Source organism: Cardiocondyla obscurior, linkage group LG09, assembly GCF_019399895.1.
Source record: "Cardiocondyla obscurior isolate alpha-2009 linkage group LG09, Cobs3.1, whole genome shotgun sequence".
NCBI lineage: Eukaryota > Metazoa > Arthropoda > Insecta > Hymenoptera > Formicidae > Cardiocondyla > Cardiocondyla obscurior.
Window position 1 is genome coordinate 2761829 of NC_091872.1, and position 12614 is coordinate 2774442.

Here is a 12614-nt window from a genome sequence, read left to right on the forward strand (position 1 = left end):
TGATCAAACCAGTGATTGCCATTTAATTCGGCAAAATGCACGGTAAAAAGAAGTCATCGACTTTGAAATTTTCAAACTTTAAAATCTTCATAAAGTTCCATTACCAAGTTATTCAAATCTGAATATCGTTACCATATTTTAATTTTATATAGCTATTCCAGTTTTTCTTTTTATTTTTTTTTTTAATTTTTTTTTGCACACACAGTGCTAAGGTTTGAAATCCGAAAAATATTGTCAAGTCCTCGTTGTTGTTGTAAAATTTAGAATTTAAAGTTAAACAAGAGGTGAATTTAAAAAAATACAATATTGCCATCAAATTTGTAACGTTTTATGTTTTTTTTTTCTGTAAAATATCTCGCGCCACAAGCACTTTGAATTTTCTCGATAGGAGCAGTCTTCTTTTATTTTAAACACTCGTGTTCCGAATGTTTTCGAAACCTTTTTTTTACGGCATCGAATTGATTAGCATATTAATTGTTCGCACCGAACACCAATTTCCGTGCACCTGCACTCCTCGCAGGGACTCGAGAGCTCTGTGATAATTCTTCCGACGCGATACATTCGCCCGTATATATTGCAGCCGGCCAGTTTCAGCAAACTGCCCACGGACATTGGTATCTCGTTGTCGAGGACCTTCGAGGACGTCTCGACAGTTTCCGTCTCCTCGGTTAACCTTTCCGTACTCGTCGATGAAACGACGAGAGTCTCCTGGCCCTTTCGCACACCACTGACGGAGGAAACATTCGGCGTCTTCGTGGTCGTGGTCAGCTTGTTGCTGGAACTGATGTTCGAGGAAAACAGCAGCTTAAGAACGTTGTCCAAAGAAAAGATGGTGACACCTTCGGCGTCCTCGGTGGTATTTTCATCCTCACTTGGAAAATTATCCGATTCGGTACGATTGTCCTCTTCGCCGCTAAAGTTTCTATCAGGATCGTCGATCTCGGATTCTACATTTCCCTTTACGAACTTCTGCTTCGTGGTGTTGCCCCGATCGAAATTGTACTTCGAACTGTCGCTTGTGCGATTTAACTTGGCCAATACTGTTCCGTCGTAATCGAAGGTGTCTGCTTCAGGATTTTCGGGGGGCCTGCGATCCGCGATCTGGTTCTTGGAATCGTACGTCAGTAAAACGGTATCCGTCGAGATTGCTCCGCGACTCGGTTCGTACTTTGCTTTCGTTAAAAACGTAGGGTCGGTCGTTTTTTCTTCGTAATCGAAGGGTGGTTGTATAAGCGGCACGCGCTCCATCGAGTCCACGCTCGGCGAATGTAATTGATCGACTAGTAAGCCCTGAGCCGAAGTCTTCGGGGCTGTCATCGACGTTGTCGGTTTCGGCGTTGTGATACCGCGTTCGACTAGATACGGAATCATATCCTCGATCAAAGACGGCAAATCGGGTGCTGGCTCGGTCTTGATGACGTCGCGAAATGGATCCGGAGACACTGTGAGTTGTCGTTGAGAGGGTGCCGTGGCGTCGGCGCGATCGAGTACCACCGTCGGCGATTCGTCAGCATCGACTATAAAAAAAAAAGCGGAAAATTTAGGAAAGTAGGAATAAAAATGCTGAGAAAATAAAAACGTGCACACACGTTTTCGAGATTGTATAGTTCCCAAAAAAAAAAAAAATCTTAGTACGTTTACGATATAAACCATACCACAAACGATTTTTCCGCAACATTTCTCTTCGGAACTGATTCTACGACAACCAATTTTCAATGGCGAACACTTCTCTGAGGAGCAGACGACTTCTCCGTAATAACACATGCAAATTATGCAAAGTGCAGCACGGGGCAAAATCTCACCATGACGATATTCCATATCTTCGAAACGGCACTTGTTCGATAAGTCTAGATTGACAAAACGTGTTAATTAGCATTTAGTAAGTTTTGTAGGCGCGTTATCGATAGATTTTTCATAGATTAGCAATTAATCGTAATTTTACCATTATCCTTTCGATGTAGACTCGTAATTTGCGGAACTACAGTCACTCCAGTGCCAATCTCCAGATTTAAATCTGTAGATTTGATCCGATAAGGAACGTCAAAGTACGACGGCTCTCTAGGTACAAAACCACCTACGAATAAAAATCTATTACTTACTTCTCGTGTTTAAAAAAAATTAAAAAGGGAAAAAAAAAAATATTGAAAAAGCGACAGCATAGAATTTCGTTTAAATGTGTTCACATTCGAAGAGTAAAAGAAATATTGTATAAAAATATGCGAAAAGGAAAAAAGAATTACTCTTTCATATATATAAATATATATTTAGTTTGATTTCACAGTAGAATCTTTTATTTGTACATTTTTTGCGTCGGGACTATTCATTTGACTTCTTATGAAGAATCGTAAAATACCTTCGGTCTCTACGGGTGGGCTAAATCGGTTCTCTTGGGTTGCAATATCATAAAAGCCGGAAGCATCGGTTGGTCGTAGCTCAGAGGGCACTACAACTGAACCAGAAGGATATCCAGTCTCGGACGAGGATGCATCCTCGCCTTTCACCAACGCATCTGCCGCCACAAAGGGTATTATCCTACAATAACAAAATTCACTTTTTCCATTGATATATAAAGCTTTAAGCTGCAGCACGTTTTAATTAAACTTCTAAGCCGTTGTTGCGTATATATGTATGTGTATACGAAAAGAAGTTACGAGAAAAATAATTTTAAGAATTTAATCAAATTTTAAGAGCTTTAAGAAGTAAAAATTAATTTCTCGGACGTACGTGTATTTTCAAATTAAAGCCGTTCAAAAAAGCAAAGTGCCTGAAGTAAATTTCTGGTGAAAAAGATACAATGTAAAAAAGTAAAAAAAGGGAAAAAGGAACGGGCTGTACATTTTCTGCCGTTAAAAATGTAACCGACGTAAATCGGTATCAATCAGTTGTTTTCGACAAACGATTTCAGTTTAATTCACGGCAGTATTCGCCGCCCAACAAAACTGGCAAAAAAAGCGGTTCCGTTATAAGCGTGAAAAATTGATTGCACATCGTGCCGGCTAATAAAAAGAAATAAAACGCGTTATATCGATTACATCGACTGCGCTACGTTGCACCTGCCGATACTTTCATGCATTCTAAAAATATAGCAATTATGAAATTCGTCAAAAAAAAAAAAAGGAATAAAAAAAAACATTTATGTACCCTTCGAAATTTCCTGTAAGCGGAAGTTGTCCAGTGTCATATTACGGGAACGGGAATAGGAGATGATGATGATGATGGATCGAGATATGATAATAGTCACCTAACGTTCGGTAGCGACGGCGGCAGTACTTGTTCGTTGTAGTCGTAGTCATAATCCTCGCCTTTTTCTCGATGAGTGATGTTCAGGATGGCCTCGATATCGGGCGGAATAGACCTAATTGGATTTATCGTGACACCTTGTACGTGGCCCACCGAGACATTCGTCTTAACTGTCACGTTCATCACGAGGATGTCGTCCGGCATGAGTATCGTCGACGATGGACTGGTGACGGGTCTCTTGCCGATGATCTCCGTCCTCTACGTCATACGTTAATCAAAAGCGGTACTTGTTTCTTCTTTTCATGAGGGTTGCATCTTTTTAACGAGCGTATGTTATATTTAACAACTAGATAAATATATACATATACGTACACACGAGCAAGGAAAGTAAATATCAAATTTATGGCCAAACTCATAAATCTAGATTTTGTTTTCAGGTTGTTTGATAAAAGAAAAAAAAAAAAAAAAAAAAAAAGGAGGGAGACGGGCGGGTGGAGAATTTAAAGATAAAAGTTTCAAAAGATTTATGAAATTTATAAAAGATTGGAATATCCTTTTACGCGACTTTTAGAAAACCGTCTCTAGTAATATCCATTATTTTTGCATAAAAATTATCATTTCTCCTTTTATCGTTACCTTAATGATTGTAGAGTTCGCGGACAATTTCTCGGGGATAAGCGTTTCCTGGGCATTTGTGGAAATTGCGAAAGGATGCATCGTAGCTTTGTTTTTCTTAATTATATCCGCTTTCTCCTCTATCATCATCCCTCTCTCCGTGGCCTCATCTTCGTTGTGCTCCTCGTTTTCGCTCAGGTTTTTGTTATCGTCCCCAGCACCCTCGTCTCCATCGTTTCCATTATCGAGCGCTAATTCGGGAGGCATCGTCGTCCATTCCGGCAACGAGATCGTTGTGCCATCCGTGCTAGATGGATCTTCCGTCGTCATGATCGTAGAATCCGCGAATGTATTTGTGAAGCACATCGTGCAGGAACCGACGTCAGAATCGGCGTCTTTGGCGGACGCCAGAGTCGATTCGAATGTTGCTGTAGATTCAGTGTTACTCGATAACTGGCGAACGAAGACAAATAATCGTTAACTCCGAGTTGATTTATGATCGGGTTTATGCTTCCGTGAAGAAAACACTGGCGCTGTAGCGCATTAAAGCGATAAAAAAAAAAAAGTTTTACTCCGACAAATTGCCATGTTTTTATTGAGACTAATAAGAGAGAGAGATGCCATTTGATTTAACGTTTATTTCGCTCATCCTGTTACGTGTTGTTAAAATTATTAAAAAAAAATTTTTTTTTTGTACGTCATACGTCAGCATCAACAACTTGCCTGAATTATATTTTTACACCCAAGTTTGCAACGTAACGTATACGTGTATCAATTTATTAAATGGATTAAATGGTATAGATTAAAAAGCGAGGATTAAAATAAATAAATAAATATGTATTTACGTGTTTATCTCTCTCTCTTTTTCTGTCTTTCTCTTTCTCTCTCTCTCTCTCAATTAGTAAAAAATTTTTAACAAGCTGTAATTTTTGTGCGCAAATTTGAAAGGCTTTTACGCGAATGATCATATCATATCATCACCTCATTCGTTGAAATTGCGGCAGTCGTCACTTCCAAGGTCGATTTATAGTCCACCGTTCCTATCAAGATTTCATTGTCCATGATGTCGGTCTCCATGGTCGAGGGCCAAGCGGTCGAGTAGGTGGCGACAGATGAGTCCTCCTCGAGATCGATCGTGCTGGTGCTAATCCGTTCCTCGACCACTCTGTGACCTCGTCCTTCGATGGGCGGATTCGTAGATTGATCAATCGCCGGCTGAACAATTAATGACAGGTTCTCTCGTACCGTAAACCGATTAGGATCTTTTCACGAAGAAATTTTTTTCCTTTTTCTTGCGCAACTATACGTGCACTTTACTTTCTACTTATAATTCAATCGGCCGAGTTAATTTAATGATATCGCCTAATTCGCGTTTAATTGGCCAATTCGAGCGCAATTGAATACTTAATTCTCTCCGGCGTTCGAGCCTTTTTTTTCCCCGTTATTAAGATCGATAACATAAAGTCGATGTCGTAGACTATTTAATTTAACATTTTCGGAAACACAAGTATCGAGTCTTTCGCGAATTAAATAATAAATTCTCACATTTTTATTTTTATTTTTAATTAATTTTTCTTATTTTTCTTTTCAACTCACGATTGATGCGCAGGTTCGTTTAAGAATTCACATTACTGACAATCCTTCGGAATCCGTCACAGTTGTTTCTATTGTCTAAGTAGATTTCCGTGTATCCCGCGAGGTTCGAATTCTCCATAAGTGGTATTCTGTACTAACGACCCAGCCCATTAATAATAACGCAACATATTCATAATAGATACGTCGTCGCCCGATCGGGAACTCGTATCGCGCTGCGTGATCCAATAAGGTATGCTTCATTCCAAATTCCTGAACTAAGTCGAATGTCTAACGCGTTTATAATCAATGTTTCGGGTAGATTTCATTGATTAAATTCCGCCGACTACATAAATCACCTCCCCTTAACTTCGATCCCCATGAGCGTGTTCCTACTATTTGGTAACTTTGGGATTTAGGATAGCGAAGCTTATTTAGACCGGTTTAAACTATTTAGCGGAATACGCCGAAAAGTCGACGCGATAATTTATACGTTTCCACAAGCGACGTGTAAAAGAAGATAAAGAGATATAACGTACGAAGTAGTTGGTCTCCTTGCGAAACTTAGCGTAGTCCTTGCTGACGAAGGCGTAGGATGCGTAGTTTTGGGTGGCCTTTACTTCGATGCTGCCGCCTTTGAAACGTTTAATCCCTTAGTTATTTCGTAATATTAAATAAGAAAAAATATTTCTATGTGCAACATCGTGTGCGCGCGAATGATAATTAGCACGTCGAGAAGCGGAAAAGTGTTATCTTTGGAACGAGCCGTATTAAGATTTTTGGTTAAATATTAAAAATTAAATGTTTCAGCAAAGTGCAATAGAAATGTGAATCGCCCCGTGTACGTTTGTTAGAACTAGGCTTCGAAAATACCGGCAGCGGTTGTTAGCGGATAAGTCGATGTTTCGCAGGTCATTGGACGATTTTCGTTCGGCAGATGCATATTTCTATCTGTCGCGATATTAATATCGACGGATATCGCGCTCACAGAGCCTGCCATATTGACTGTATCGAATAAACGCTTTTGCGCGGAAATTAAATCCCCTTTTAATTTGCAGATGTTTCTCGCTTCCAAGAATCGGCCGTGTTTAATTCGCTTACGCCAGCGCAAAGCTGGACAAAATATTTTATTTTCTTTTCGCGAGCGCGAGCGAACGCCGGGGAATGGGGTGGATGAAATATTCCGAAACTCGAAAACTAGACGGTGTTTTGACGGTGGCATTCGTTATTCTCTCGCATTGGCATGCATCAAATATTTTCCCTTTCGGTAAAATATTTTTTTCGGCCAAGCCTTAACCGGGAGAACGGGGCTTCAATGCAGAGTCGGTTGTGATCGACTTCCATTACCATAGTCACATATGCAACGCGACACTAATATTTCAAAAATATGCGTAAAAAAAGAGTGGTACGGTTTCTAAAAATTTTCTTTAACCAAGGCGTGTGTTTTTGTCAACGCCGTTATTACAGTAAAAGTGAGAAAAAAAAAAAAAAAAAAAAATTAACAAATCACTTTTTTCATGCCAGATGAAATTAACTAATAACGAAATTCGCAGCATTTCATAATTTCACGCGCGCGTACGTAAGACAGAAATATGCAAGTCCGAAAAACATCCCACCGTTAAAGAATAAATATCCCGAGTGGAAATTGATTCCCACCGTTACATAATAATTAGCTCGCCAATTCGCGGTTCATCTCGTGGCTGTCTAGCAAAACTGTCCGACATTGAACCAGAAATGTAACACTCGAAACGTATTAGGTACGAAATAATTATTTCTTGCTAATAACGAGCTAGAAAAGCTAGATGTCTAAACGTTTTTCGCCGCGTACTAGTCTACTGTTGTGTGTTGATCTTACGCAACGTTCGACTGCCGAGTTCGCTAGACCCACGGATCGTTGCGATAGTGTGAGTACGTGCGTGTGTTTACATCTGGCCGGCACCTTGCGCTCAAAGTTCGCAAGGTGGAGGACGCGCGGGCAGCGGACAGCAAGAACCAGTTTTTGCCCGGCGAATTCGGCAGTCGAGCGAGCATTGCGTACGGTCAGCATAACAACAGTAAACAAGTACGCGGCGAGAAACGTTTAGGTATCTATTTTGGTACATGATTTACGATGGACAGTGACTTCCTCGTAAGACGACCGATAATAAATACTTTCTTATAATTTACGGCTAGTACCAGGCTGGTCACGAATTAAGAAATATATTTAATTTGCGCGGTCTAATCACTAGCTGCAAAATTAAATTAGCTAGATGAATTTCCACTCGGGTATATTTAAAACTCATGCGTATCGATGAAACGTTATTTGTGTTTTAATTAAATAATTTTTTTATTTGCAATAATTATTGTTATCGTGGAAAAAAAAAAAGAAGCGTTAGTAAAACAGTCTCGAGTGCTTCGATGTTTTTCAGTATTGTATTTTTTTTCCTCGCTTGATGTTTAATAACGGTTTAAAAATAAAAGGCAATATTCCCGAGGAAGGAATTTCACGATTAATTCAGTGGAAAACACAAACCGGGCGTGAACTGCCGGGGCAGGGTGTGAGCGTGGGACAATCCCGATGCGAATTTGCGTGAAACTCACTGCAGTTGTAGGTGGATGGGCAGCATTGTCCTTCTCGCACGATCGGGCTGCAGCCTTGAAGAGGTGGAGCGCACGCAAGCGGAACACACCGTATGGCGCCCATCGCGCAGAAACAATTGTCGCATGTGGCCTTCCACTCGATATCGCGAACCATCTCGCCCTCGACGTAAATGCGCTCGCCCACGCGACATCCTGGACGATCACGACGTGCCGTGAGAGTCGTCAGAATCGTGAGATACGTGAGCGCGGAAGCTCAGCCTCCGCGTTATTTCTCCCGGCGCTCCCGCGCGAAACGCCGCGTTGTATATTATTAAAATAAAATTAAAAGAAAAAAAAGAAAAAAAAAAAAGAGAAAAAGAAGTGCAATAATTTTCGGATTGTCCGAAGGAGAGAGCAATTTTGATTTACGGTCTCGATTCCGAGTGCACAAAGCACCTTGTGGACATACACATAACGGTTTTATCTCGTTTGAGCGGGGGCTACACGCGGAAGCCCGGGAGGTAATGCGCAACTTCGCGTAACGTCGGTCTTTTGATGACGTTCGCCGTGTTAGCTCGTCCTGGCGAGCAATGACCTCGAGGATGTGTGTCCGTCCGGGAGAATTAACGAGCCGCCGTGGTTCGAATCGTTATTTACCAACTTGATGGTCGGTCATCGTGACGGCAAGGCCGCAGCACCGGCCACCCGACCCGGCGGGGGTGGTTTTCGGTGGTGGTCCCGTTTAAAATTAAGCCATCCCCCGAATGTCCCGGCAGCCAGTGACAGCCGTGGCGTCGTCGTAGCGACCGAGGCTTAAGCCCGGCTTTAATTTAAGCGGCCGCGGTGAAACCGGGCGTTAAATGAATGGCAGCCACGGTTATCCTATCCCTCCGTAGAGGCAAAGTGTCGGGAGGTACCCACTGACTTCTTCTTTATCGTTATCTTTAACACGTTCCCCTAAAGCCGTCGGGGCCCCATAACGAGGAAATCCAGAGACGATTCCGTCTGTGTTCGCTCCCAAGGATGCACTTTGACTCGCGCGTTTTTCCCGAAAACCGCAAATGTCGATTGATGTTAAGAGGAAAGGATCGATATCGTTTTGCATGTTTAAAATCGAAGTAAATTACATTTAAACGTAGCTTATTTCAGTCAGATTTCACTGTCAAATATTTGAGCAGAAATAAATCTTTGGAATTTTTTTTTCTTCTTTTAATTACGATGAAATAATGAAGCTGTTAGGTTTATAAAAATAAAAAAAATATTTCTAATCAAAGATTGCCCTCTAGGTGTAACCATGACTTTTTGCACTTGATAATATTTGTGCATACTTTAAATACTGCGTCGTTAGGATATTTTTGGTAAGTTACGGCTCAGACCGCCGCGCGATGAGAGTCAGTATTAAATGAACCTCGCCGGCTATCTGGAGGTAGAATCCTTGTGGAGCAAGTGTCGCGGGGTGATATAACGTCAGCAGTAACTCTTCGTTATTAAGTTACACATTTCATCACAACTTTCGAGAGAGTGCTTCAGCGGAGGGAGCTTTAGTCGCGCGGTGGTAAATTTCGGAATAATCCCTAATAGCCCCGATTTTCTTCAAGTTTTCTATTCCCACGGGCGAACTTTAATAAGTTACTCCCTCATATACGATGCATATACAATGTAAGACAATCCCGGTTTGTTCGCCGTATCGCGTTTATCATGTTACGCTATCTCTATTAGCGTCCAATTTGAAAGAGCTTATATTGAAAGAGCTTTGTGCGCCGCGCGCCCAAGTTTCTGATGCAATATGGAAATTGGAGGATGTTTGTACATCTTTTCGCGCGCGCGTTAATTAATCATCGGAAAAGTAAGAAACAATATATTATTAGGAAACTTCCGCATTCCCTCCTCCCCGCGCTCTCTTTCTCTCCAAAGTTCAATTAAATTTTATCAAAAAGTATTTATCAAAAACTAAACACCCTCGCGTAACGCAGCGCGGGGGCTCTCCGATCGCGCTATCGAGTTACCGGGAAAATTGCTCGACTCGGGAAGCGTCCGCCTCCTCGAATTCAGTTAAGCGAGCTGGCTCTCGTAAATGACAACAATTTGAACTCACCGTTCCCCGATACCGGCGCCATTGTGGACGGATGGTGGTCTTGAAAAGAAATAAGTAGAGCCATTGGTAAGGTACTTTAAGTAACTTGCGACGTCGCCGTGATAAAAGTACACTCACGGGTGCAGTTGTAGGCGACCGGGCAGCAGGAATGAGGCGCGTACAGCGGGATGCACCCTGGTAAAGGTAGCAGGCACTTGGGTCGAACGCACTTCCTCGTGCCGGATATGCAGTAACAGTATTCGCATCGCCGCGAGCCCATCATCGCCGATCCCGGCCCGTACCAAATTCCCTCGTGCAGACACCCTAACGCAATTCGTAATTATTTTTATTTTTATTTTTTTTTTTATTTTCCACCCGTTTTCAGCTGAGAGTGCGAGCGAAAGTTCCAAACATTATCGTACGCTCCTCCCTTAAAAAGATAAAAAAAAACCCTCCCGCGCCTTCGCTAAACGCATAATTTTCGCATTTCACGTCGCGTCATAAAACTTTTCGGTACGTTACTTTATGTCCCATTTGTTCCATCATCTCTTTTTCCGTCCGCATCTCTTTTTACGTCGTAATATTCCTTCGTCCGTTCTCCGCTACTTATAGATACGGAAAACCCACTCTGACGTGATCTGTTCCAGAAAACCAGCAAGATCTATATACAACGGTTAATCTTTAATTGCAATCGAGCACTGAATAAAGTTTTTGGAATTTACGTTAAATTGTTCTCGTTAAGATCGTTCTTGTCCGTGAGATAGTACGTGAGCTCCGTCGAACTTGGGCGAAGTTCCTAGATGCTCGATAATTTATTTAACAATGCTTTCAAGAAAGACACAGGCTGTATATATTTATAAAGTAACGTAAAAGGTTGGTGTCTCAGGAGAGAAAGTACAACTGACGGAACGCTATCGTGTTTTAATATTTTACACACTTATTTCTATTATTCGTTTTTTTCAACTTGAAATTTCAATTCTATTACAGTCCCCTAACCCAGGGACGTCCTGATTTTAATTTCAATTATTAATTGGTACATTCCGATACTAAGTACACTCTAAATAGCCATCTTCTTTTAACTTAATTAATATAAAAGTATAAATTAAATTAAATCAACGTTGTAGTAATTATATAATTGCGTTACGCAATCGTGATATTGTATTGCATAACGTAACGAAAAGATATACACGATAGTTTTATCACGTTATTGCAAATGAAAGGAATACAGTGAGAAATGTCAGAACCGAAAGTCGATGTTGCATCGCGGTAAAAAAAAAAAAAAAAAAAAAAAAAAAAAAGAACGCCCCGGCATAAACCTTGCAGCAACAAAGAAATCCTGAATTAATTTAAAATTACGTTCGTTTCAGCAGTAACGAGCCATCTTAACCCCTTCTGTGTTATGCCCGAGTTTAGCCGAGTGTTCTCCTCTACCTTCCTCAATTTATTTACCCAAGTTTACTCGAGTGTAACGAGGCTCATTTATTTACCGCAGAGGTAGCCCAGACGCTCTTTTCAGAGAGACGGGGTTAGAATGGAAATTATTAAAAATAATAGCGCGCCGCTAATTTAGACCGCAATACAGTCACGACGTATAATACAGTCGCTCGGTAAAAGAAAAACGAATCAATTTTTTTTTTCTTTTTTTCTTTCACGCTCAAGTAACTCTATTGAAAATTATTAATTATCCGCCCCAGCGAAATGCGTTACGCGATATCAACGTTAATACAAATAACACTGTCGTTTTATTAGACAGGTACAGCGCGGCGTATAATACCGGTAATTATTTGTACAATATAGCGGCACATTACTGGGAGGTGGGAGGAACAAATAATAAAGTAGAAAAATCAACAAAATAGAAAATACCTTCTGTACGTGAGTGGTGAGCATGCTTCTCCTCATCCTCAGCTTCCACGTTCGTTTGTACGCTGGCTCTCCGCAACATATTCTCGACGTCGCCTGTAAGTCAGATAATAAATTTAAACCCTAGCCACGATTAACTCTTTAATCTGCTTAGCCGCAAAGCCGAGACTTTTATCCGTTTTAGATGAACTTGGTGAAAAAGAAGGAGATAAATGTGCACGTATAGACACCTAATCCGTCACCCGTTTAATTCGCAACGATAATAATTATATATTTAATATCGAACAATTATACAATTTATTTAAGAGGCCGTATTATTTAGATAACACCTTCGGGCTTTTGGAAATGATATGTACAGTGCTTTTTATCATAAATACGTCGGCGCTTTTCGGACATTTTCTATTCTTTCAATCACGCGCGCGGGTCGTATCGACGAAACGTCAATTGATTATAGGGATAACGTCGTATATACTAACGTGATTCGCCGCATACCAGCTCGGCGCAACACACATTCTCGGCCGGCGAACGAACGTGACAGCCGACCGGTGGTGAATTCGGCAATCGCGGACACACTCGGAGCCGGCATCTCAACGCGCCTTCGGTGCACCGGCACCGCAGGCAGGGCTCGGACGTACTCACGGCGGTTCCTTCCTGATATCGGCGACCCTCGTATCTGCATCCTGCAATCGCCAGT

General features: G+C 41.4%; 1 protein-coding gene across 1 annotated transcript; it reads right to left on the bottom strand.

Moving 5' to 3' along the window:
• Positions 1-462: 462 nt before the first annotated feature.
• LOC139105674 (uncharacterized) lies at positions 463-12387 on the bottom strand. The gene is made up of 11 exons (XM_070661908.1): positions 10199-12387; positions 10082-10120; positions 8008-8199; positions 5967-6061; positions 4837-5070; positions 3877-4308; positions 3242-3498; positions 2354-2532; positions 1943-2074; positions 1656-1847; positions 463-1517 (listed from the first exon to the last, which is right to left on the bottom strand). The coding sequence occupies exons 1-11, from the start codon at positions 10341-10343 to the stop codon at positions 463-465; spliced, it is 2952 nt and encodes a 983-aa protein (XP_070518009.1). The 5' UTR covers positions 10344-12387.
• Positions 12388-12614: the final 227 nt, after the last annotated feature.

Excerpts from the sequence above, each read along its gene's own strand:
- LOC139105674 (XM_070661908.1), bottom strand. The coding sequence starts at position 10,343 with ATGATGGGCTCGCGGCGATGCGAATACTGTTACTGCATATCCGGCACG. Across the intron at positions 2,533-3,241 it reads CCGTCGCTACCGAACGTTAG|GATAATACCCTTTGTGGCGG; the intron begins GTGACTATTATC and ends TTGTTATTGTAG. Across the intron at positions 1,848-1,942 it reads TCTACATCGAAAGGATAATG|ACTTATCGAACAAGTGCCGT; the intron begins GTAAAATTACGA and ends TTGTCAATCTAG.